This window comes from Vombatus ursinus, unplaced genomic scaffold (assembly GCF_900497805.2).
Source record: "Vombatus ursinus unplaced genomic scaffold, bare-nosed wombat genome assembly UNPS02015396.1, whole genome shotgun sequence".
In the NCBI taxonomy this organism is placed as follows: Eukaryota; Metazoa; Chordata; class Mammalia; order Diprotodontia; family Vombatidae; genus Vombatus; species Vombatus ursinus.
In genome coordinates this window covers 30,657-57,653 of record NW_020955174.1, presented here as the reverse complement: position 1 = coordinate 57,653, position 26,997 = coordinate 30,657, and the positions used below count along the sequence as shown (strand labels likewise).

The window sequence follows — 26,997 nt, the reverse complement described above, 5'->3', positions numbered from 1 at the left end:
TATGCCTTTCCCCTTCCTTTTCTTTCCTCTCTTAAGATCAACAAAACAGTAAAAAAAAAAATCTTGTCCCTGTGTTTGTCTAATTGAGCTCCCTTTGTGATAATTAGAAAGAACTAGTACTTTTCAACTCAGCTTCTGAGATTCTGATTCTGATGGGAAATTGGTTATTCATCCCATTTTCTAATGAGAATCACAGCATCATTTAACCCTTTTGAATTAGATTCCTTCTATTTTCTTCTTTCTTTCTGGTTGTACTAGATCTGGATAGTTTCCCTATTATGATTTTTTGAATTGTGGTATCTGTATTTGGGGTTTGGGGAGGGGGTTAGGTTTTTGGTTTGTTTTTTGTTTTGTTTTGGTTTGGTTTTTTTGTCATTTGGTGGTTTTTAGAGGCCTGATAAGTCTTCAATTATCTCTCCTTGACCTCTTTTCAAGGCAGTGGTGGTTGTTTTTTGAGAATAAAAATCTACCTTCCTGCAATTCTATTTTTTAATCATTATTTTTCATTTTGTTTAAAATGTTTTTTCTTTGATTCATTTCATTTGATTCATTTGGTTTGCTTCATTCTAGGGAGTCCGCATCTTGGGTAAGATAGTCATTCACCCTCTATTCTGAGCTATGCTGTCTCGTTCTATTGTTTTTCCATGAGTTCTTAACTTTGCTACCAATTTTTTTTTTCCTCCCCATTTCTTCCAGTCACTTTTGTAGTGCCTGTGACTGAAACATTTTTTCCCCGAATGGCATTACATTCTTCTGGGTTGACTTCTTGTGCTTCTCAGCTTACAGGATTTATTCATTATGTTTTAAGCTTTCTCCTGTTTATTTATATTTCTAGTCTTGGTTCTTGCTTTGAGACTTTGTGTCAGGAGCAGGCTCCATCCCCTTCAGTACTTTTGAATGGTTTGACCAGACCCTGTTCGATCTTGTCCCATATGTAGCCTGGATTCTGTGGCTGCTGCCATCATGGGAATCTTGGCTCCCATTAGGTCCCCCCCCCCCGCCTCAGTCCCTGGCCTTTGTCTCAGTCTCCACCTGTCTCTATCTTTTTTGCAAGATCTCCAATCAGACCTTGGTTCCATTCCTTGTTATAGCCCTGACAGGCTGCCCTTGAGTGGTGGAGATCTTGGTGTTTTCAGGCATTTTCTAAGTCACACCACAGCAGATGCCTGGTCTCTTGAGTTAACTCTTCTGTTAATACAAGTGATTTGAACATGCACAACAGTGACTGTCTCCTCATAGAGGGCTTATGGGGACTGGCTCTGGCCTCTACTTCTGTTCTTCTAGGCCAGGACCCAAGAAATGGCTAAATTGCTCTACTAAATCCAACTTAAACTTAACCAGTGATGTCCTGGATCACCCCACTTACATTTGGTAACGTTGACCATATTGGGCCAATTCTCCTGGGTACTCATTAGCCTTTTACCCAGTTGATGGCCAACATGCTTTTAATATACTCATCTTGGTTATAGCTTTAGATTGAAGTTCTATCAAAAAGAAACAAATGTTCATTCCAGCATGTTCATTTTTTCAAGCATTATTTGACTTTTTCTATCAACACATCTTCAAACCATCTCAAGTTTCCTCCTTTAGAGAGATCTTAGGCTAGATCCAGGCAAGACCAGTCACATCCTTGCTTGGTTACCTCTTACATTTCATATACCATGACCTTTGACCATCTTCACTTTGGCAATTAATTTTAAATGGTCTTGTCCTGTTCCTTGTTTTGTATGAGTGAGTCTATTTATCCTCAGAAGGTCCTTGAAAGCCAGGGCTAGGCCATATATTATTTTTGTATCACAGTTCTCATCTAGCATGGTGGAAGGAATGTACTCAGTACTCAATAGATAGCTGAGTTGAATTGAAACCTCCAAGATACAGGTATAACAAAAATATCCTGAGCCGTCTCTATTCTAACAATAGCATCTCAGGAGGGTCCAGACAGGGCAATAGTGTCAGTTAATAATCTAGTTTCATCAATCTCTCCCATTGTGTAGTCTCAGCTTCCTTGTTTTGCGGTACAAAACAGTACAAAAGAGCTCTGTTCAAATTTTACATAAAGGAAAAATTTAGATTAGAGAGAGAGAGAGAGAGAGAAGGAGGGCAGGAGAGAGAGGGAAGAGTGGGGAGAGAGCGAATATGGAATAGAAGAGAAGGGGTCATGCTTTGGCTTTTCTTAATATTCTTAATATTAATTTTCTTAATATGGTGTACTGTAGAAAAGCTTTCCTTCTAAAAATTCAAGATGTCACAAAATCTGAAGGCATGTGGAATTCTTCGGTCAATCAACAAGTATTTTAATAATCATCTGCCATGTACCAGACACCATGCTAGGACTAGAGATACAAAGAATGAAATCATCTGTACTCTCAAGAATTTTATCTCCTATTGTAGGAGACGTGTGTGCAGAACAAACATACATAAAAATACAACATAAAAGATAGGAAGGCTGTGTTGTCAAGTGCCCCAAGAGGAATAATGTATAATGAGATTGGAAAACTAAACCAGAAACCAGCCAAGATGGCAAAGTTAGAGGAAACATTGCAGCCCGGCTTCCCTGAAAACTACCACCAAAGATCTCTGACAAGGGTCAGAGACAAAGTGGTGATAAAAATCTAAGGAGAAACCATGCTGGGTCATCTTTCAAGCTCAGGATCACAAATTTGAACCGCAAGTACATGGTTCTTCCACAGGGCAGAACCTGTAGAACAGGTATGGGACAGGATGGCCGAGCCAGACCCCAGGAGCAAAATAGCAGGATGGGATCTCAAACTCAGCCTCCAGGGGAACAAGCCTCAGAACTGGTGATCACATGAGGTGGGAGGAATCTGAAACTAAAGATTCAGTCTCCAGGCTCAGAAGCCACTGTTGGGTCAAGTTAATCTAGAAGAGGCCACCTCAAATTCAGCCCTGGGCAAAGAACAGGGCTGGAACACTTGTACAGGTTCCCTTAAGGTGGGATCCGAGACTCGGTTCACAGGCTAAGAGGCTGTGGTCCTGAGGCTGCCCCTCTACTCCAGCGCATTGCTGGTGGACCTATGAATTGGTACAACCGTTCTGAAAGGCATTTGGAATGAATACTCCACTAAACTGGGTGTACCCTTTGACCTAGAGATATACCACAACTCCATCAAAACCCTAATTAATCAAAGAGGAAAAGGACACGTCTGTACAAAAATACTTACAGCAGCTCCTTTTGTGATGGCAAAGAATTGGAAACTGAAGGAATGCTCATCAATTGGGGAACAAGTTAAGGCATGTTAAGAGTAATGGAATTCATTCTGCAGTAAGGAGACATTGAGATTTATTGAATAGGGGAGTGACGTGGTAAGACCTCACAAGAAAAATCACAAAGGAGTTTGGAACTGGACCACTGATGTCATTGGTGTAGAGAAGTTCCAATGAGGAAACTCCCTTTGCAAATATAGATCAGACCTTGTTGTCCATGTTTTTCCCCCAATGGAATATAAGTTCCTTGAGGTCAGGGATCCAGTGTATCTCTTATTTTTGGAGTGTTCTCTAACACCTCTCCCACTTTCCATCTCCCATCCTTTGCACTGGATGTTTCTGACACTCCTTCTTCACCTCTGCCTTTTCTTTGTTTTCCTTTAAGATTCACTTCAAATGCCACCTTCTGCACACACCTTTCCTGCTTCTCACCACTCTCATCCCATTGCAAGTGCATTATCCTCTCCAAACTACATTGTTTCTGTTTTATTTTCATTTTAAAAAAGCTTATTTTGACAAACATTTATTATCTCTACCTCCTTTTATCCCTCCATTTACCCACCCTCCAGTGAAACAGTTAAAAACTCTGATGACAAACAGTCTAGCAAAACAAATTTTTACGTTTCTCATGTCCAAATATGCATGTTTTTAATCTAAATTTTAATTCCATCACCTGTCTGGGTGGGGGAGGGTGGTATGATTTCTCTTTAGCCATCTTTGTTCTTGATTTATCAGAGTTGTAAAATCTTTCAAAGCTGTTTTTTTCTTTAATCTTCTTGTCATTGTGTACCTTGTTTTCCTAGTTCTATTAACTTTACTCTGCCTCACATCATAGTTCTTCCTAATTTTCTTTAAAACTATGACATTTCTATGTAGTATTTCATTATATTCATGTGCCCTAATTTGTATAGCCATTCTCCAGTAGGTAAGAATGCTAGCTTCTGGTTTGAGATTACTGTGAAAAGTTCTGCTAAAATATTTTTGTACATGTAGATCTTTATATAATCAAAATTGTTCATTCTATGTTCCATGATCTTCTCTATTACTGGTTTACTCAAACTCTTCCCCTATCCATAGATCTGAAAGGTAATTTCTTCCTTGTCCTTTAATTTATTTATGATATCTCTCACCTTTTATGTCTAAGTCACATATCCATTTAGAATTAATCTTGGTATATGGTGTTAGGGGTTGATCTATACCCATTTCTGCCAAACTGCTTTCCTGTTTTCCCAGTCATTATTCTTAAAAAGTGATTCTTTATCCCAGCAACTGATATCTTTAGGCTTTCTGAACCCTAGGCTTACCTACTTTGCTCCACTGATCGATGTCTTTATTAACCAGAATCAAATCATTTTTTTTTAATTACTGATTATAATAGACTTTAAGATCTGGTACTAATAGACTCCCCCCCCCCTTTTTTTAACCACCTTTTTCATGATTATTCCTGAGATTCTTGACCTTTTGTTCCTCTATGAATTTTATTATTTTTTTCTAGCTGTATAATATAGTCCTTTTATAGTTTGACTGGTAGAGCATTGAATAGGTAAATTTAGTTGTTATTTTAATTTTTATTATTGGCTTGACCTACCCATGAGCAATAAATATTTCTTTAGTTATATTTAAGTCAGTTTTTATTTCTGCAAATAGTATTTTATAGTTGGATTCTAGTTTGGATGTGTCTTGGATAGATAGACTCTAATATTTCATGTCTTCTTTAATTATTTGACATGCCCTTTCTTTTTTAACACTTTTCTGGGTTTTATTGGTAGTATAAAATCATTTTATATTATCAACAAGGATTTCTGCACATTTATTTTATATTCTACAACCTTGTTGAATTTGTTGTTTCAATTAATTTTTTGTTTCACCCTTCAGAGTTTTCTAAATTCTCATCTGCAGAAAGCAATAATTATGCTTTTTCTTTGCTTCTGCTTTTTCCCTCAGTTTCTCTTTCTCATTAAGGTCTTAAGTAAACACAGTCCACTTAACTGGAAACAAAACAAGATGCCCTAACCTAGAGCAGCCTCTCTTGAAACAGAGGACTCACCCACTCTCAGCACCCCAGGGTTAAAAGTGGGAATGCTTCTCCTCCAAAGATTATAGTTCTAGGTTCTTAAGTTTCGTCCATTTCCCTTTCTTAAGCCTTTCCTTTTCCCCTTTGGGTGCTCTAGTTGAGCACAGATGGTCAGTATGAGTACATAAACAAAATTTTACTGAGTTAATGAGGCGATCTCTGCGTTCAATTTTGTACAGTTGACGTCATGGTACAATCTCATGTTACTCAGTGGGCTTGGCACAAATTTAAAGAATCAAATAATCTCTTTTTAGTGCTCACTTCTGTGATCTCTATCCCTAGTCCTCAGACTCCTGTTGTCAGAACTGAGGATTAAATTGACATAGAACTGAACAGGTTAGACTATGAAAAGAAGGGACCATAGAGTCTGGGTATACCCACAGATTCAGGTGAGGTTTGAGGGCTGAACATGGAAGTAAGCCCAGGAGAAGTTACCCTAGGAAAAGGCTTGGGGGGGACATGAGTCTTAAACAAGCAGTTGCCTCCTCCAAGGCAAAATCTTTTCTGGGGTCAATATGTGGAAATCTATAGACTTGCCCTTCACATGAGGTATTGCAGTGGATGGAGGACTGAACCTGGATCAAAAAATACCAAAGTCTGCTGACACCAGTACCAGCCACTTGCTATCTGTGTAAAACTAGGCAAGTCACTTACTATATGCCCCAGTTTCCTCCCCTGTAAGATGGGAATAGTAATAGCATCTACTTATAGGGTTGTCTTGAGGATAAAAGGATATCTATAAAACTTTGAAAACCTTGAAGTGATATATAAATGCTAGCTACTATCATTCTATAAGCTTTAGAGGAGCTCCCTAAACTTTACCTAAGGTAATCATCCATTTCCCACTCCTTCAGAACTAGGATTTGAGTAGGAGTAGAACAAGCCAGATTTATGAAGGCAAGAACTGTGTGATTTTTAAAAATACATAAAAGGAATGCCATCTTTACAGTCAGAACTGAGTACAGTTTCCATCTTTATGTGTAACCTTGAACAACTTATTGAGTTGCCCTGAGTCTCAGCTCAACTTTTTGTAAAATAGAAATAATTATCCTGCCACTACCTATCTCATAGTGTACTTGGGAAGATCAAATGAGAATGGATGTGTAGGGTGGTGGGCATAGAGCACCTCACCCTACCCCCTCACTTTCCTCAAGGTTAACTTAGTCACTCTCTTTGTCAGACCCATTCAGAAATCTAGTTTTTTCTCATGTGAGTTATGGTCTCCACCAACCTTACCCATCCAAACCAAGTTATCTTCTGTCAAATGACTCACCTTTATCTTATGTTAAGAAACCTAAACTCACATTTCTATTAGTTTGACTACAACTAGGCAATATACAGTTGTCCTATAGTCACCAAACAGCCCTAAGTACTAAAGACTTCCCACCAATCCACCTCAGAGTCTTTATATTACTCATGTCATTTAGATTCTGGGAAATGTGATAGTTCAATCATCTTTATTTTGAGTACATGTCTTTTCTCTGAGCATCTCCCTTTTTAGTGTTTCTCACAACTATTTTTGTTTCTTTCCCATTTCTTAATATAGTTGTCCGGGGGCAGCTAGGTGGCGCAGTGGATAGAGCACCGACCCTGAAGTCAGGAGGACCTGAGTTCAAATTTGGCCTCAGACCAAACACTTGACACTTACTAGCTGTGTGGCCCTGGACAAGTCACTTAACCCCAATTGCCTAAAACGAAAAAAACAAAAAACAAAAACAAACAAACAAACAATAGATATATATATATAGATATAGATATAGATATATATATATATATATAGTTGTCCAAATTAGAAAGAGGCATCTTATGTAGGAAAAGTTTTGTAAATCATAAAGCATGATTAAAATGTCAGCTTATTATTAAGAGGCCAGTCAGATTTCATTTAAGACTAAGCATGAGAATAAAGCCATTCTACAAAAGGAAATGTGAGGGTACATGTTAAGATTTTCTGGTTTCATACATTTTTTTTATCTTTGGGAGACACAAACTGGCACAACATAAGTATCATTAGTGAAAGGTTCACAGAGGCATTTAATGTCCAGGGAGTAGACCAAGAAAACTGCCAGAGTTCCACGTCTAAGATGTCCAGATGGCAGAGGTGAAGAGAGATAAACAGCCTGGCATAGCATCATTCACCAGACTCATTCTTCTGCATTCAGTCTACAACTATGACCATGTACATTTTCTTCCTTTGCTCTTTTTTTTTTTTAAGATGGTCCAAAGTTAAAGTCACTAGACAATAAAAATGGGGGCAATTTTGCAAACCAGAGGACCAGAATGAGATCTACTCTCATTAGCTCAAGGAGAAAAGAAGCCTGGTACTCAATTAGCTGCTAATCTTTACCTGATTCTTGCCAAGTACTTGAAATGATGATAGCGTTTTTATTTACCCAACAGAAAGGAGGACCTCAACCCCTCTGTAGACAATAACTCATCTTTCCAGGACTGACTAAGAGATTGAAAAGAAACAAATGTTACCATTCACACATTTTGCCCATGGAACAATTGAAGCCAAATGAGATATAACAATGATAATGGTTGATGATGATAACCACAACAACATTAGGGCAGCTTGGCCATTTGAAGACGTTATGAGTAGGAACAGTAAGAGAATGACTGATAGAAATATTCTCTAGAGCCTTTATAAGTATATACTTGTTACTTTGAGATATATGAAAATATGCCACCTTAAACTTCTAAATTCACGTGTTAGCCTTCATGAAGAATCTGCTGTGATATTGCCGACACTGAAGGGTTGCCTTTCCTATCTCTCTCTCTCTCCAGGTGCAGTGAACCTGTGAGCCGACCACACTCCTGGCATTCAACCACATCTGGAGAGGACCGGACTGATGCCAGCATGATGCAAATATCTCAGGGCACGATTGGTTCTCCTTGGCACCAAAATTATCATTCCAGGTCTGTAGCAGACACCTCAGCTGTGGCTGAGTGGACTCAAAGAATGACAACGGGTTTTTTGGTTTCTCTCCCAGTGATGTGCCCAGAATGGAACATCTTTTCTCTTAGTCTCCCTTTTTACATCATTTTCAGCCTGTGTCCTTTTCTCTCTTTCATAAAATACACCCTCAGTGCTATCTTCATCCAGAGAAAGAACTGATGGCATCTAGATGCAGATCAAAGCATGCTATTTTGACTTTCTTTTTTTTTCTGTATTTTTTTCCCTAACGGTCTGTTTCTTCTTCCACAGCATAACTAATATGGAAACATGTTTTACATGCTTGCCTGTAAATAACCTCTATCAAATTGCTTACTGTCTTAAGCAGGAGGGGAGAAAATTTGGAACTCAAATTTTTTTTTGAATGAATGTTAAAAATTGGCTTTATACATATGGGGGGAGAAATGAAATTTTTTTTTTAAAGATTATACTTTTTTATGAACCCTGAGGATTAAACCATCCTTCTTGCCACCCCCCTTCCCCCAATTCCTCCCTCTCCAGAATTTAATACATGAGCAGAACCTGATGTTAAATCTCTTCCTAGAGTGGGAGGTGGGAATCCAGAATCATTCCAATCTCCGCCTGCCTATTTGAGGGATCTATACATTTTCAGATTGGCTGTTTCTCTAGTAAAACATTTTAAAACTATACTAAAAAGAACAACAAACAGAAACTTTCCTCCCTGCCAAAGCCTATTTACTGAGGGGAGTATTGCCAAATTTTGGCTTATAGTAAAGACACCTTTCTTCTTTATTTTCAAGAGAAAATTCCAGATGCTTTGCTTGCTGGAGTAAAAAGTGCACTCATTTTTTTCTTAGAATGTTCTTTTTAATCTTTGTTTTTTCCACCCTCTGCATGGACATCCTACTTCATCTATTTCCCATTTTTTCTTTTCTCCCTTTCTCATATCCCTACTTTTCAAATCATTGCCTACTTTGCAGTTGGCCTACTAATATAAGTCAGGGTCTTGCGTCAGTTTATGTCAGTTGACAAATATCTAAGCACCTACTATGTGCCAGATGCTACTTATGAGACTATTGCATAATTAGGAAAAACTGGGGAAGAGACATGGGTTCATAGATTTACATCTGGAAATCATCTTACAGATTTCAGATGACTAAGTCCAACAGAGCATGAAGTTTATAGAAATTAAGTGACTTGCCCATGGTTACAAAGCTAGTAAGTGTCTGAGATGGGATCTGAACAGAGGTCTTCCTGACGCCAGGTCCAACACCTCTTGGATTAAATGGATTTCCCAAAGCTATTGACAAAGGACTCCAAATCCATAGAGAAAAACTTTTAATTATTCCATGATTTGTACTTGCAAAAAAAAAATGTTTTCCCACTGAATTAACAGAAAAGCCTTTTATGCAGGTTTCTTAAGGTTACATGGCAAGTCAAGAGTCCATGTAAGAGTAGAAAACCTTTCTCCGGACACAGCTACCACTTCATTCTCCACCAAACCATCATCTAGCTCTTTCTAGAAGATGGCACCAGGCCTTGCATGGAGCACGTTCCTAAGCATATGTCAAATTTAATGGAACTTTAGATTTTTTAAATGGCAATATCTTAATTTTTTTTATTTTTATTTTAAAAATATACTTCCATAAAATTTTGAGTTCTAAATTTTCTCCCCCTCCACAGGACAGCCTGCAATCAGATATAGGCTATACATATACATTCATATTAAACATATTTTCACATTAGTCATGTAAATGATAATATTTTTTAGAAATACAATAAGAAGCTCCAGCTTCCAGCAAGGTTTAAAACCGAAGCCCAGAAGATGGCCTGAACACACCCTCTTCTGGGACAGGGGGGAGCAGGGCATGGAAAGGGGTGATCCAAGAACCATGCCCAGCTCCTTGCTAAGATACGCTTAATGCAAGCCAACGTTCCTTATCTCCGTTGCTTCTGCAACTGGCCACCTCCCAAAGAGAAATAAATCCAAATTCCCACATAAAATAAAGGGCTGAGCCAGCAGGGAGGCCGTGCCCATTGGAGTACAGTCATTTTGATGAGTGTCTGTAAGTAAAATCATGATGATTTCTGACAGTCCTCCGTGGGAGATGGGGTTCAGTGGGAGATTTCCAAAGGTTAACAGTTACCATCTTTGAGAGACATTGTTTTTTGTTTGTCTGTTATTTTGTTTAAATATGACTTTGCCTCCTTCTCCCTACCCCCTAGTATTCTTTGTTCCTCTCTCCTCTTCATGAAATAATTTTTTAATTTGTTTGTCATTTAGGAGAGGACCAAGTCCCAGCTCCCAAAAGCATTGGAGAGAGGTCCCTCTGACCTACAAACTTGGAACCTGAGTGAACTAGAATCAGTTAGCAGTCTGATTGTCCAGGGGTCTGATTGTCCAGGGGGCCTGATGCTAGGACTGGAGGGGGTGGTTATCCCTTTCCTAAAATTCCAGAAGTGGGAGTTTTTCAGTTTTTGTTTGTGAACAAAGGGAATGTAAACAGAGTTAAGCCACCCATATAAATGAGAATCATAAAACTGCCTTAGGCTAGGGGTATACTTTAGCTGATGGATGTGTTGAGCACTAAATACACACCCACACCTCCCTGTTCGTCTCTGATGGAAGCCAAGACCAAAAGCTGTACGATAAGTTGAGAGAATTTAGTATCAGGGTAACCTTTGATTGGTAGGAAAACAGAATTTACCACGTTCCCAGACGTGAATAATTCTGTTGTTACTGTTTCAGTCTCGTCTGACTCTTCATGACCGCATTTAGGGTTTTCTTGGCAAAGATACTGGAGTGGTTTGCCATTTCCTTCTCCAGCTCATTTTACAGATGAGGAAACTGAGGCAAATGGGGTTAAATGACTTGCCCAGGGTCCCATGGCTAGTAAGTGTCTGAAGCCAGATTTGAGCTCAGGAAGATAAATCTTCCTGACTCCAGGCCAGGCACTCTATGCACTGTACCACCTGGACAGCTTGTGTTTATAGCACTTTTTTTTTTTTAAATAGAATCTGCGATTTCTCTGTTATAGGGAATTCTCAGGGAAAAGCCTCCCTCTCCTGGGTCAGATAAGCCACCTCTTCTACATCTTATAATCTTCAGGCATTTCCTGGGACAGTGAAAGTTTTAAGTGGTTAAGTGACTTCTGTGTATCAGAGACTGAACAGAAATCTAGTTCATCCTAATTTTTTTTTAATGTAATTGACCTCTTTAGCAGTCTGGTAAAAGTTATGAACCCCTTCCCAAATTAATGTTTTTGAATTATTGAAGGAAATGCTAAATTTCAGTTAGAGGCTAGTCAAAATAAGGTCATCATTTTTCTACCATCTCTACTCACAGATCCTCTGAAATCTATCCATGGACCCCAGGGGGATCTGTGAATCCCAAGTTAAGAACCTCTGATCTGGTGCAACTTTTTTCCTTTACAGGTCAGTTAGAAGGAATGGCAGAGCCCTACATGAGGGGAATTCTCATTTTCCTCTTTCCCCAAAATCTGGAGATGGTTTGACACGAGTGCCTGCCACCTCTTTCCCCATCACTTCTGACCCTTTTCATTCAAGCTGCCCATCCATTGCTAGGACATTTTTCTTAATACAACAACTTGTCAGCTCAAAAGAGCTGTGTGGGGTGGGTTAAAGAAAGAAAGGCTCACATTACTTCAAAAGCTACAGTAGAAATCTGTGTTTCTTCCATCACCCTGCACAAATCATCCTGTAATCTATTCATTTCATGCCGAAGGCTTTCTATGATGGCAACAGCAATTCTGGCAGATGGCCCCTTCCCAGCCTGCTTGGAACCCAGCTGTATGTGTTTGCCAGGCACATTTCCAAGGCACACCAGTGGCATCTAGTGGTCTAGCTGCCATGTTAATGGATGCTCATCATCCTTCCTTTACCAAACCCTAGCCCTGGCTCCAGGACTTAGCTGCAGGAAGGGGAAGGTGTGAGGAGGGTGCAGTGGGGGGCTGGAGAACAGGGTGTTAAAGATAGTAAGGAGACAAATATACATACAGATGAGAAAGCTGAGTGGCTACGAGCTATGTTATTTTTGGGATTTCACTGAAATTATCCTTTAATACTCCCTCTATCAGATCAGTTAGTCAACCAACATTTATTAAGTTTCAGGAACTATGTTTCAGGAACTGTATTAGGTTTTGGGGTTACTCTCAAGGAGAGTCTGATAGGGAAGACAGTACATAAACAACTACATATGAAACGTTTTTAGTGAGACCTGATGCCACAGTACTGTGTATATCATGAGTATATAAATGTTTTTCAAGGGGTTCAAAATGAAAACCCAATGCAAAGACTCAATAATCCAACAAACATTTGTTAAGCACCTACTGTATGCCTATACTAGGAGAAGGACAAAATCAAAATAGTTCCTTCCCTAAATAAGTTTACATTCTACATTAGTCATATTGTAAAAGATGAATCAGAACAAAAGGGAAAAGCCACAAGAAAGAAAGAAAAGAGAGAGAGAGCAAATAGCATACTTCGATCTGCATTCAGACTCCATAATTCTTTCTCTGGATGTGGACAGCATTTTCCATCATGAGTCTTTTTGGAATTGTCTTAGATCATTGATGCATTGCTGAGAAGAGCTAAGTCAATCATACTTGATCATCGCACTATGTTGCTGTTACCATTTACAATGTTCTCTTGCTTCTGCTCACTTCACTCAGCATGAGTTATGAGTCCTTTTTAAGCAAAATTAAGTGAAAATTGATTAAGGAAAATGATGAAGTGAAAATAACTCACAGAAGATGAGACAGGGTCATACAGCTGCACTTGACTAGTCCTCTTTCTTGTACCTTTTTCCACTTATCCCAATAAGGAAAGATTTCTATAGGCTATTGAATTCTTTAAAAAAATATACATTAAAGACTCTCTTTGTTTTGTTTTGTGTATTTTTATTTGTTTGTTTTTGAGGCAATCAGGGTTATATGACTTGCCCAGGGTCACACAGCTAGTAATTGTCTGAGGCTGGATTTCAACTCAGATCTTCCCGATTCCAGGGCCAGTGTTCTACCCACTGTGCCACCTACCTGCCCCAAAGAGTCTTTGAGAGCTGACTTCTGAGTCTGCTAAATCATAAATCTTCTGTGTTACTAATTGTTTTTCTCTCTTTTCCCTTCCAGCTCCTCTACAAGTGATGTCTCTAACTATAGCCATGCTTATCCAAGAAGGAGCCCCGATCAGTACAGCTCCCAGGGAAGCATGGAGAGTCTGGACCACAGTGGGAGCTACCCTCCATGCCACCTCCTCTCCCCTGCCAAATCCACCGGTAGCATCGATCAGCTTACCCACCTCCACAACAAGAGAGACTCTGCTTATAGTTCCTTCTCCACCAGTTCTAGCATCCTCGAGTATCCCCCCACCAGCGTCTCTGCCCAGGAGTGTTCTGATGCGGTGGCCACAACACCCACCCAACGCAGCCTATCGGAAGGAATGAGACAGGCCGACATCCGCTATGTCAAGACAGTCTATGATATCAAGCGAGGCATCTCCGCAGAGTACGAGGTGAACTCTTCGGCACTGCTTGTCCCCAGTGGAGAATCCCAGGGATCAGTGGATGGTCAGGAGCATGACAGGTGCCATGGTCATCCCAGAGGTGGTAGGATGCCACTGCTATCTTGGAACCAACAATACTGCAGTTCCCATGAGACAAACTCTAACAACCTACCCCACGAAGTGGATGTTCCCATGCCCCCAATTCGGAACGGCAGCTTTGGAGTTCTCAGGCATTATGAGAGGCCCAGCTCCTGGTCTAGCCTTGAGCACAACAGGTACGGCCGGCCCCAATCAAGCTTCCCTGGATCCCTAAAGACTTCATTTCCAGAAGAACATTTACACCCTGTCCTGGAAAAGAGTCCGGAGAATAGCCCTCCGGTGAAGCCCAAGCAAAAGTATACCCAAGCAACCCAACCAGGCCAGCCTCTGCTCCCTACCAGCATCTACCCTGTACCTTCACCTGAACCACACTTTGCCCAGATGCCCCAGCCTTCTATGAGCAGTAATGGGATGCTATGCCCAGCACTCGCCAAGGAACATGGTTATCCTGCTCCCCCGAGCACTTGTGAGAAGAAGGCGGCTCTTGAGAATGGGAATCAAAATGGCCCCAGTAAGTCTGCCGCTATCTTTTACCAGGCACCAGAATATATCTCACCTCCCCTGGTGGAGAAGTCAGAAACCATGGGCAAGTTTTCCCCATATAAGCCACATTTTCCATCAGAGCCTGAGAACCTCAGGGGCACCTCCCTGCAGAAAGATGAGCCAAGGATTTTGGAAGGCAACAATATTCTCCCCAATGGGAGAGAAAGCGTGCATGACAGGGTGCAGCATTGCAACCATCGCATCCCTCAGGCCCTGCAGGAAGTCAATGAAGGCAAACCACTTTTCAGACCCTCCGAGCCCAAGAGGGCGGAATTCCAGGAATCTCAAAACAGCTACCTCCAACCAAGACCGGAAGGAGAAGGCCTCGCCAAGGACGCATGGAGCACTTCTGACCAAACAAGTTCAAATATTTTATCTCTACAGACTATTTCCAAAAGCACCAGAAGGCGAGATAGCCTGGAGATACAAATGGGACCTCAGGAGGGAAACCCTGACAGTCGACCCGCCTGTCTGATCAATGTGAGTAAAATAGAACAAGAGCCCAAAAAGGTGGTTCTGGAACGATGGGACCATTCAGACTGTCAGACTTCCCACGTGAGATCTGAGGGAGGACCTAAAGGGCCACCCCGTTTCCATAATTCTGAACCAAGGCATGAGGCGTCCAACCCAAGCCGGGGGCGGCGTAGTTCAGGCAATGCCCTCCCGACCTCTCATTATGGGAAACCCCACTGCTCCGTGTTGGAGAAGGTCAGCAAGTTTGAGCAACGTGAACAAGAGACCCGGAGACCCTCAAGCGTGAGCAGCTACATCTATAGGGCCAACAAGCTAGAACAGACACCCAGTAACAGAAGTTCCATGATCAGCCTTGAAGACCCCCATGGTGAAATAAGCTTCCTAGAAACAAGTCCATCCTTTGGTATCAGGGAGAGTCTGGTCAAAGAGAGTAAGAAAAAACCCGAAGGGGTTTCCTGGCATCCAGCCGAGCATCAGCCGAGGAGGGTTGGAAATGGTGGCTATGGAGCCACACACCCAGACCCCAAGCCGCTCAGAAACACTTTTGTCCTCCAACGCAGCCAGAGCACCTTCCAGCTTTCCAACAACGTAGAGGAGGAAGCCCTGTGGAGAGAAGGCAGATCTAGTAGTCCTGAGTCACCGCTTCTGGAGGTCCCTTTAAACCAGGCTTATCGGAACAGTATCAAGGATGCTCAGTCCCGTGTCCTGGGAGCCACTTCGTTCCGACGCCGGGATCTTGATCTGGGTCCCCCCGGAGCATCCAAGGCAAGGCAAGGGGCAAGGCAGAGGCCAGCCTCTGCCCACTTGGGGCTGAGGAGCCCAGAAATAACAGCAATGCCCGCTTCACCTCATATCCCCAAGGAACGACATAACATCACTCCAGCCGAGGGGAGCCCACCTAGGGAAGACTCCACGGCCCTGGTGGCCCGAATTGGAGGCCGGAAGAGACTGACAGCTGAACAAAAGAAGCGTTCCTATTCAGAGCCTGAGAAGATGAATGAAGTAGGGGTATCTGGGGCTGAAGAGCCGCCCGCCTGCTATCCCCAGAGGAAGGACCTGCCCTTTGGCTTCCCGGAGAACACAGTGGCAGACAGGCGCCGCATCTTTGAGAGGGAAGGGAAAGCTTGCTCCACCCTCAACCTCTCCAGGCCTGAGCTGAAGCAGCTGCAGCAGACTGCCCTGGCTGACTACATTCAACGCAAAACGGGGAAGAGGCCATCCCCTTCGGCCAGTCACGGACGAGACAGCCACAGCCTCACCGTGGCCCCAAGCAGGAATTCCTTGCAGGAGCAAAACCCCTTCCCCAGGAGAGGGTCTGCCACCCTGCCCACAGAATTTGTGGGGAACACAGAGAGAAGCAGCCTCGGGACGCGGGGCGTGCCACGAGATCGGAGCAGTTCCTTCGCCAGTAGCCTTCTCCATGCTGAAAGGCACTGGCCTCCCAAGAGGGAGTCAGCGAGGGCGGATTGGCTTGGAGAGGCCAATGGCCAGTCCACTCATCCACAGAAAGTGCCTTGGGCCCATGAGAAGCGATCTCCCCTGGCAACCGCGACCAGGGGGGCGGGAAAGTCCATGTCAGCCGAAGATCTGCTCGACAGGTCAGATGTCCAGACTGTCCCTTTCCATTCGAGGTCCAGGTCGTCCCCCATCTCAGATAAGAAATGTCAGGTATGTGCAATCATACCTCTCTACCCATGGGAAAGTGTAGTAACTGTCCCTATCGAATAAACTACTACTGACCTCGGTTTCCTCCCTCACTTTGCCCCCCATTTCCTTCTCATACAGGAAGATAAAAATTGTTTTTGCAAGGATCATAGATTTAGAGCAGAAAGGCACCTTATCAATCATCTAGCCCAACCCCATCATCTCATTATAACTGAGGAAACTGAAGCCTAGCAGTCTGCAGAGAGAGGATTCACACTTAGACCCTCCGATTCCAAATTACTCCTAACTTCAACCAGAGACCCTGGAATAGAAATCATAGGGGCACCGTGGGCACGGAAGTCAAACAGAGCACTATTTTGGCCTCTCTTCAATAAAGAAATGTCATTTAAATTATGACTTCATGGGTATGTAGCCAGAAAAAAGTTATTTTTTAATGAAAGATTCTATTTTGGTTCAACTGTCTCTCCCAAAAAGAGCTCAATCACCACCAAATATCTTGATATTTAAGAATTTATGTAATACCTGTTGTGCCTTCTATGAGTCCCCCAAACCATAAGAGATAAAGCCCCAAATTGACTTTTATTAGCTCCTCTGCTCATGGCTAATACATTTAAAAGCAGAATTTGTTCTTCAACATAACTATCTGATTTATTCACATTACATCGATTATAGGTTTAATCTGCCAAAGGGCTAAGGGCTTCTTTGACCTCATTTCATGAGGTTTTTATGAAGAGTCTAAGGGACATGTATTATTCCTATTTGTTGTTGTTTTTTGGTTATTTTTCAGTCAGGGCCAACCCTTTATGACATCATTTGGAGTTTTCTTGGCAAAGATACTAGAGTAGTTTCCCATTGCCTTCTCCAGCTCATTTTGCAGATGAGGATACTGAGGCAAACAGAAGTTAAGTGACTTGCCCAGGGTCACACAGCTAGCGAGTGTCTAAGGCTGGTTTGAACTCGGGTCTTCCTGACTTCAGGCCCTATACTCTATCCATTGTGCTACCAAGCTGCCCCTCGTATCAGAGATATAATGACCTCACAGAAACCACCTGTCAGTTAAAATGAGAATGTGGATGGTCTACATTTCTGGATGCTAATTTAATTTTAAGTCCCATGAATCTGTACCTCCCTGAGTGTAAGTATTAGTAATTAAGTAGAATTTTCTCAGCTTTTGAGGATTCAGCTGTTTTTCAGAAGTTCGGCCAAAGTTAATGAGGAGAGTGCAGTAATGTGTAAATAAAGGATTTTTGAGGTGAGAGAAGGAGGGCTCATTATATGGCTTTCATCTCAGCAAAGTCAAAGACAAGGGGGATATTAACCTCATTATCATAATCAAGCCTGATTCCAAGCACCGAATCATACTGTTTTCAAAATACTGACATCTAAATACACCTGCCAAACAAGCTACACAGCGTGGTATAGTGGAGCAGGCTCTGGACCTGGAGGCAGGAAGGATTGAGTTCGAATTTTACCTCAGATACTCACTAGCTGTGTGACCCTGGACAAGCCACTTAACCACCCTGTGTCTCAGTTTCCTTATTTGTAAAATAAAGATGGGGTGGGGAGGGGTTAGACTTAATAAAATCTCTTCCCATTCTAAAAATATGATCCTTTGTTACTAAGGGGCAGTGATATCAGATGGGGAATCCCCCAAAGGGAATTCCCTTCATTCTGTTTATCAGGCCAAAATCCTTCTAACTTTGCTGAACTGGGTCCAACTTACTTCATTTGAGAGTTTTGCTTATTTTAAAATACAGGTGTGTTACCTGCCTCTCCCACCTGTCTCCCATCTTTCCCTCCTGCTGCTTCAGACATTCACAGTGTCTTGGAGCGTAAAGCCTTCAGAAAACAGAAGATCACGTTTAAAATTTGAGCTGGGGCTCACAGGGCAAACTTCACGACTCAGCTCAGTGGTCTGGCAGTCGGGCGATTAGCACAGGCTCTTCCTAAGGAATGACCTTGTTCTGTGAAGGAACCTCTGGGGTGTGGTCAGTGATTCCGGGATCCTTCTGTGTTCTAGGATACGCTTCTGAGGGGGAACACCGACTACAGCCTTCTGGGAAAGGCTCCTTCCTGCGTGGCTGGCCCTGGATCCAGGTATGCACATCTCTTTCTGCAGCCTCTTTTCTTTACTCAGGCAGCTGCTGGTACACTCTCTTCTCTGTCTCTGTGTCTGTTTCTCTCCCTTTTCCTCTGTCTCCCTTATTTTCCCCCTTCCTCTCCCCCATCTTTCTTTCTTCTCTCTCTCTCCTTTCTCTCCCTTCTTTTCTTCCTCCCTCCCCCCATTTCTGTCTCTTCTCTATGTCTTCTCTCTCATTCTCTCTCTCCCTCTGCCCTTCCCTCCCTCTCTGTCTCTCTCTGTCTTTGTCTTTCTCTGTGTCGTTGTTTCTCTCTTTCTGTCTTCGTCTCTCCTCTCTCTCTCACTCACTTTTCTTCCCCAACTCTATAACCAAATGAGATAGGATCCATGAATTTTGCCGGTCCTATAAATGATAGCCGGTGTGTCGCCTGAACTTGTTTAAACACATGCATACCTTTTCTTTTTGTGTTTTTTTTCTAAGCTTTTCTATGAGTTATTATATATTAGGGTTTGAGTATGATACCCTTAGAAGAAAATGTTTGCTTCTAGGGCATCAGCCTTGACATAATACTTGTAATTAGCTTAGCACAATGCCTGGCACAAAGTAGGCACTTACTAAATGCCTTTTCTCTTCCTTGAGGTCACAGTCCTGACATCAGGGCAGGTTCCTCTTCTCCAGTCTGTCCTAAGGAAGTCTTATATAGTCACTGACTTTATGCCAAGAGTATCAAATCACATCGAAGGAAATCTTGGGAGAAGAAACCCTTCATAAGCTAGTCCACAAAATGAGGCATTGAAACAGGAAAATTAGAAATGGCAAATTACCTCAGAGACAGACTTTCTGCAATCCTAGAATAGTGGAGTTCGGAGAATGTGGCTTTGTTTTTCAACAAATTAACTATCAAAGATCCTTTGAGGAAAGGGAAGAGAATAAGCACTTGTTAATATTGTTTGCAGGTTGTTGTTTTGTTTTGCAAAGAATTAGCTATCCAAAATCCTTTGGCAGAAGGAAGACAATAAGCATTTATTAAGCGCCTACTATATACTGGACACTGGGCTAAGTTCTTCAGAAATATTATTTCATTTAATTCTCACAACAACCCTGGAAGGTAGGTGCCATTATGAACGCCATCTTAAAGTTGAGGAGACTGAAGTAATTGAGGTTAAGGGACTTGCCCAGGGTCTTTGTTGCTGTTGTTTAATCATTCAGTCACGTCTGACTCTTTGTGATTCTGTGGAGCATAGCGTGCCAATACTGTCCATGGAGCAGTTTGCCATTTCCTTCTCCAGTGCAGTAAGGTAAACAGGTTAAGTGACTTGCCCAAGATCACACAACTATTAAGTGTCTGAGGTTGGATTTGAATCCAGTCTTCCTGACTCCAGGCCCAGCACTCTATGCACTATGGCACCACCTAGCTGCCTCCATTCTTGGAAAGGAGACATAATAGACATCTAGATGAGACCTGAATATTTCAGATTCAGAAATAAACAACATTTTAAGTAGAAACTTCCAAAGAGAATGTACTCTTTTTTCCCCAAAGGGAATTTATTTGCTTGTTTTGGGGTCACACAATAGAGCCAGCCCATGTGGTCTGGCTCTGATTTTTTTGGCATTTGATCTGGACTCATGATATCATTGGTGTGGAAATTTGGTCCTCTGGTGCCAGTCAAGCAAGTTTAAAATTGTTGTTTGAGGCACTGAGAGGTTGAGGAATGCGTCCATATCTCAAGGGGAGAGGGGGATGCAGAAGGCTGGGGCTACTCAGATCAACATGGCTGCTTTGATTTACTCCATTGGTGATTTGGGCTTGTTCATCCCTCCTAAGGCTCACCATATTAATATTGAATTAAAAATAGACACCCAATCACCTTGGTGCCCACTGGGGCTAGACCTCCAGACACCTTGTAGCTTCAGTCTCCCTTGTAGCTGGAATTTGCCACTGGACCCAGATGGCTCCAGAGAAGAAAGTGAGGCTGGTGACCGAGCACAGCCCTCCCTCACTTAAATCCAATTCATTTGCAAGTCATGGCATCACCATGTCATGATGTCATGGTCTTCTTCGAGAATGAAGGACAAACAAGAACAGGCATGTGCTGCCCTAGGGAGCCAGCTAGGTGACGTAATGGACAGAGGAGCAGATCTAGAGTCAGCCCTGAGTTCAAATATGGCCTCTGGCACTTACTAGCTGTCTGATCCCAGGCAAGTCATTTAACCGCTATCTGCCTCAGTTTCCTCATTTGTAAAAATGAGGATAATAATATGATAGATAATCATATTTATAAAAATGAGGATAATAACACCTGTCTGCCAGGTTTTAATGATCAAATGAGGTAATATCTGTAAATCACTTAGCAGAGTGCTTAGCACACAGTAGGTGCTTAATAAATGCTTGTTTGCTTCCATGCTGCTTAATTAAAATCCTCTTGTCACTTTTATTCCTGATTTATATCCCAGTTCCACAGTTGTGTTCCATATTTCAAACAACTATTGTTCCCTTTCCCAATTTATATTAGTCTTTTCTGCAATGCCCTCCAACAGGAAGCAGGTTATTACATTACCTGCTAGTCTGCCAAGAGCAGCATTCCAAGATTCTTCTTGCTGCCTTAACCAGGATTAATTTCATCTTAAAGTTATCTTTCCGGCTGCAGTACTTAGGGTGAGGCATGTGCTAGCTAATCTTTCATCCCTGGTCAGGCTCAGCCTTTTCTTTTCGAGTCTATCAGGATCTACAAGAGGTGAGATGGAAAATGAGAAGTGGGAGAAAAAAAGACAATTTCAGGGTCATCTTGTCTGGAGTCAAGGGCTAGACTCCTTGACCTACAAAAAGCCTTCCAGTTCTCAGACTCCTTGGGATTTTGATAGCGTGCAATAGGTGGGGGGCCATTCACACCCTTCTACAAAATGGGCCATTATGAAAAGTTTATTTGTCCTTCTCTCGATTCCAGAGTAATCACCAAGGAAAAGTTCTGGCCCAAACTATTTGACACTTTCAAAAATAAGCATTTAAAATTTTTTCTCAGTAATAAAGAACAAACATAGTAGACTAAAATGATCATATAAATAATAGATATTTATTAGACTGAATCTTTGTTTAAAAATTGTTAATATCTCACTTTGCATAACCTTCATTTCTTTAAAAAAATTATTTTTATTATGATCCAGACAGATATCAATAAACCTGAACATTTTGAAAAACAAAGAACAGAAAGGGAGGATTGTATATGAAATTGTGAGAGCAATTATCTAGTTTTTTAGTTTGTTAAATTTAACACGATAATAACAAAACTGCCCTGCTTTCTCTCACCCTTTCTGAATGTCTGTTCTCTTAGGTGGATTTTCAAATATTCCATTAACATTCTATTTTTTCTTTTCTCCACCATTATCACTACCCAGCAACCCAATAGACATTCTCCCTAGTAATGGGTAAATATGGTCAAACAAAAACAAATTCGCACATTGGCTATGTCTGAAAACATAATAGCTAGTATTTACATGGCATTTTAAAAATACATCTCATTTTATCCTCACAAAAACCCTGGAAGGTAGGTGATATTTTATGCTCTTTTTACAGATGAGGAAACTGAGGCAGGCAGAGGTCAATTGACTTGCTTAGGGTCCCTCAGCTAGTAAGTGTCTGAGTTTGGATTTAAATTCAGCTCATTCTCACTCCAGGTCCAGCACTGTATCTACTGCACCACCTCACTGACTCATTCTCTGCCTCTAGTCCATTACTTTCCTTCCAAGAAGTGGGAACCATTATTTATTGTCAATTTTCTGTAATCTGATTGGTCATTGCAGTTAGTCAACAAGCATTTACTAAGCACCTGCTGTGTGCTAAACACTGTACTAAACACTAGGGATACAAAGAAAGGCCAAAAAAAAAAAAAGTCCCTTCCCCCAAGGAGCTCACAGTCCTATAGGTAGTAAAACATGCAAGCAACTATGTACGAACAAGATATGGATAGGAGAAGATGGAGGTGATAAAGAAGAAAGGCACTAACATTAAGTAAAAGGCTTCTTGCAGAAAGTAGGATTCTAGCTGAGACTTGAAGGAAGCCAGGAGGCAGAGAAAAGGAAGGAGAAAATTCCAGGCATGGGGTTCAACCAGTGAAAATGCTCAAAGGTATATATTTTTTTAATTTCCTGTTTTTTATGAATATTGGTCTTTTCCCCTGTCTTTTGACATCTTTGGGATATATGATGTTTTGTTCTTTCCAGTTTCTTTGTTATAGTCATTGTGTATATTGTTTTCTTGGTTCTACCTACTTGACATTATACCCATTCATATAAATCTTCTCATGCTTCCCTGAAATTTTCATATTTATCATTTCTCGGACTGGATATCTGAAAGATTAATATTAATATTTGGGGTTTTTGCCTATTTTATACTGGTACATCTCTCTAAGAAGCCTCAGGATATAAGCAGCATAATTAAGTTAATTAAAAGATTTGCATCATTAAACATCAGATTACAATTTCAATTACTATCCTGCTGGAGAAGTCTAACTTTAAAAAGTAGGTTAGATATGGCAAGCCCTGAGGATCCATACCAGATGACGATACTATGATGGTTCAAAGATAAAGACTGTCCACAAAGCATAGTGTAAATTTTCAAACCCACCAGTAGGAACAGACAAGCTATCCTCACTTGATGAGAATCCACGGAAAGAGAGTATTAAATTGATTTAGGAGGTCTGCATCTAACACCTGATCTGTCAGATATCATACATGCAAACATGTGGTCCACCAATGGCATTTAAAAACAACAACAAAAGAACAAGCCCAGATTGCATATAGTTGGAGGCTTCTTTTGGTCTTTTTTCTTGCCTCTTTTGGTATTACTCATGTTTGGCATCTGATGATTTTTAAAGATTGTTGCTTATTTCTCTAATGTAGACCTACTCATTGAGGAAGGAGCCTACGTTTTATTGGAAGTTCCTAGTCAAGTGTGCAAATGTGAAGCTCTCTTTGTCTTCAGTCTCACTGAGATAATCAATTACCCTTAGGGAATTTGCACATTACAATCTATGGATTTACTGGAACCTTTCCCCTATCCAATCTTCGTATTAATTCCTATACAGCATTTTAGCAAAAAATAACTCCTCCTATAAATCACCACATATTATCTGCTCCTTAATCTTATTTTCCAGAAGTAATTATTCCCTACCTCTTTAGGGGAACCTTGCCACCTTTTTTACTTTTGGAGAACCACATTGATATACTCATAATTCATGTCTAATTATGCCACTGCATTAAACTCACAATCACTAGCATAGCCATAAAGGGTTGTTTTGTTTTGTTTTTTAACATAACTGCATTTTTAGCAGCATTGGATAGCAGACCTCTAAATCTATATTCATCATAGGAATGCAGTGGGTTGATTTTTATAGAAGAATTAGCTATAGGACATTGGGGGAAAAATTCAAAACAAAAATCTCTCCTAAACTAAAAACCAAAAAATATTAATAGGATTTTTAAAAATCAGACTATAAAACTAGTGAAAGGGAGTGTCTTACAGATTGTATATCAAAATTATGAAATTTCCCCAAATTCTTTCCAGAAAACAGTAAGAAAAGCTGAGAGCTAAATTTAACTGCAAATTCAAAAGCCTCAGAGGAAAAATGATATTAAAAAACATTTTCAGAGTGAAAATATTTCTCATGCCAGAGAAACATGCTTAAGAAGAAATAGGAAGAAAAATAATATTCAAAAATACTATTCAAAGTAGTCATTTTTTATAGTGTTCAAAATCCCAAAAGCAGTAAAAGAGACAAAATTGTTCATTCTGAAAGCATCTCGCACTTTGAATAAGGCTAGTTGCAATATGTTATGCTGGTAAGATGGCAAGTGATCGTGTCACTTTCTTTCTGCCCTGGAAATATGTAAAAATGCATTGATAGCTCCCTCTTTAGAATTGGAAACCCCAGCCAGAAATCTCACTTTGGCAAAGACAGCAATTTAGGATCTCTCTCTCTCTCTCTCTCTCTCTGTCTCATATCCTGGACCTTTCCCAGTTCTACCCTGCCTCCCTGCCTAAACACACCACATACACTTTTCCTTTCAATGATACATTTTTAAAGACCAAAAATTCCTTTCTCCATATTTGAAGAATAAGAATATTAGGAACTTATAAGAATGTTGTAAGTCAAAGCTTTAAATTTGCCAAGCCCACACAAATATTTTTCTATCCAAGCCTTCTTTCCCAATGAAAAATTGTGTATGTAATATATGTATAATATATAATATAGTATGTATATACTTACATACACATAAATTTTGAAGAGGAATGATGTCACCAAACCATTCCATTCTCTGCTCATAGGCCAAGGAGTTACCTTCTAAAACTTTACTAAGAGTTAGCCAGCCCTAATAGCTTATCCTCAAAATCCCCTCAAGTGCTGTCTTTGACCTAATAGGAAATGCCTCATCAGCTTCTTCCTGTAGAATCTATTGCTTATCTCTGACCTGGCTTTGCAAAGATGGTTGACTTCCTATGAGAGATTAGAGGAAACGGTGCCATTTCTCTGAGAGCCTTCTTAACCATTGAATGCTTTTCATTGTCTATGAGGTACATCCTTTGCCCAGCTCTTGTCTTCACATTTCACATTTGCTGCTCATGTGTTTGTATCTTACTCCAGGCAATTCAGTTATTCAGAGAGAAGCTATAAAGAGGTGTCATCCCTTACACATCACCCAGGGTCTCACAAAGTACCAAATGGGTCATCTGTTTTCATGGAATGTTCCAGGACCCTAGAACCTCCAGGGCCTACCAGCAGATCTCCAGCCTTCGGGCCACCACCAGCAGGAAGGCAAGGTCCTTTCGTAGACACAAAATCCTCACAGATGAACCCTTTTAAATCAGCTCAGGACTCTGGGACCAACTCTACCTACTCTTCCCAGACATACCCACGTGCTGAAAGAGATGTCTTGGTTGGGAAGCAGCCTTCTCCAAGGGACACTCCTGTAGCTGGCCTCAGAAGTAATGGTCACATCCTGGCACAGCCCCATAGTCCAAGAGACCTTGAGGACAACTGCCTTGAGAGTTCAGCTGAAAATGGGATGAAGAAAAACAAGGGCCCTCTACCTCAGAGGCCTCCCCCTCGAGTGAAATGGGCCCACTCGCTCATAGAGGACAACTCGTTGGAGCAGTCTTCATCTTCTGGGGCACCCAGTCAGAAGCACTATCCGAAACGTCAGAGTCTGCCCAGCCCAAGCACAACGTCCAACCCCCACAGTCCCCTCGGACTCTTCACTGGGCCTGGAAAGGCCTCCCTCAGAATATCTGAGTCAGCCTTTCGGGCCATCTCAGCCTCTCAGGAAGAAGGTGATGATGAGGTGTTTATGCAGGATTTGGGACCCGATTCCACTCCCAGTCCCACTTCTAAAGCTCTGTCCATTTTACCTCCACCACCACCCCCTTCACCTCCTCCAGTGGAGATGAAGGCACCGGGGGACAGCCTGGAAGAGTTTCCTCCTACCCCTCCCTTAATTACGTATGAAGTGTTGGAGACCCAGAGAAATGATACTTACGGAGAGACCTGTACCAGGTGAGAAGAATTCTGGCCATGCCTTGAGGACAGATGAGTTTTCCACACTGTGTGAGATTCTCCTCAGACTCTTAATTCATGTCAATGTTCCTTCTAACATCCATAGGATAGCCTAATTTGGAGGAGAATGTACTAAATTGGTAGAAGTCATTAGGGTTGTCCCACTGTTTGCCCGTGGAGTTTTTCCAAACAGTGACCCAACTCCATTGTTCCAGAGGGCTTGCTGATTGTAGAGAGAGACAATAGAGAGCAGAGAAAACCAGTCCATTTAATGATCTCTCTTTCCTTGGACAGGTGATCTAGTTGAAATAAGAACCAAGCCCAGTGTGAATCCATCAACAGTAGATTGACTTAACTGTCACTCACTAGTTTACCCATACTAAGGGTCCTGGAAATTCAGAGACAAGAATGCCACAACTACATTCTCATTGATAGAGTTTGGGGAAAGGTATTTAACTTCCTTTTGGTAGTTTGCAACTCTTTTACTGAGGAGGAAAATGAGTGGAGAGTTCCTAATCCCTAAGGAAATAAAGTCATCTGAGCAGTCAGCTTCTTACAGCTTCTTTACTTGTTTGGTGTATCATGGACCCTTTGGGCAATCTAACAACTCATTTTCAGAAAAATGTTTTATAAAAACAAGATTTTGTGTTTTAAATAAAACACACAAGATTACAAAGAAAACTGATTATGTTAAAATAGTTATCAAAATATTTAAAGTAACAAGTCCATGGTAAAGAAACCCTGTGCTTATTAGCTCAATAAAACAAAAAGCCCTGATCCTAGAAGCTTAGGGAACCTCAGAGTTGGTATAAAAAAAATTATTTTAAATAAATAAACTTACAGATCCTTGAGAAG

General features: G+C 41.2%; 1 protein-coding gene across 2 annotated transcripts in view; it reads left to right on the top strand.

Moving 5' to 3' along the window:
• The window catches only part of LOC114032028 (protein Shroom3-like), a 96,381-nt gene that overhangs the window by 50,202 nt on the left and 19,182 nt on the right, over window positions 1–26,997 (top strand). Inside the window, exons 3-6 of one of the 2 annotated variants that reach the window (XM_027847234.1) lie at window positions 8,084–8,215; window positions 13,361–16,517; window positions 18,535–18,611; window positions 25,234–26,142. In XM_027847234.1, the coding sequence (XP_027703035.1) occupies window positions 8,157–8,215; window positions 13,361–16,517; window positions 18,535–18,611; window positions 25,234–26,142 (4,202 nt within the window). In that variant the 5' untranslated portion in view covers window positions 8,084–8,156. Of the gene's footprint in view, window positions 1–8,083; window positions 8,216–11,600; window positions 11,649–13,360; window positions 16,518–18,534; window positions 18,612–25,233; window positions 26,143–26,997 lie in introns of those variants that run through there. The other variant, XM_027847233.1, reaches the window with a different exon arrangement.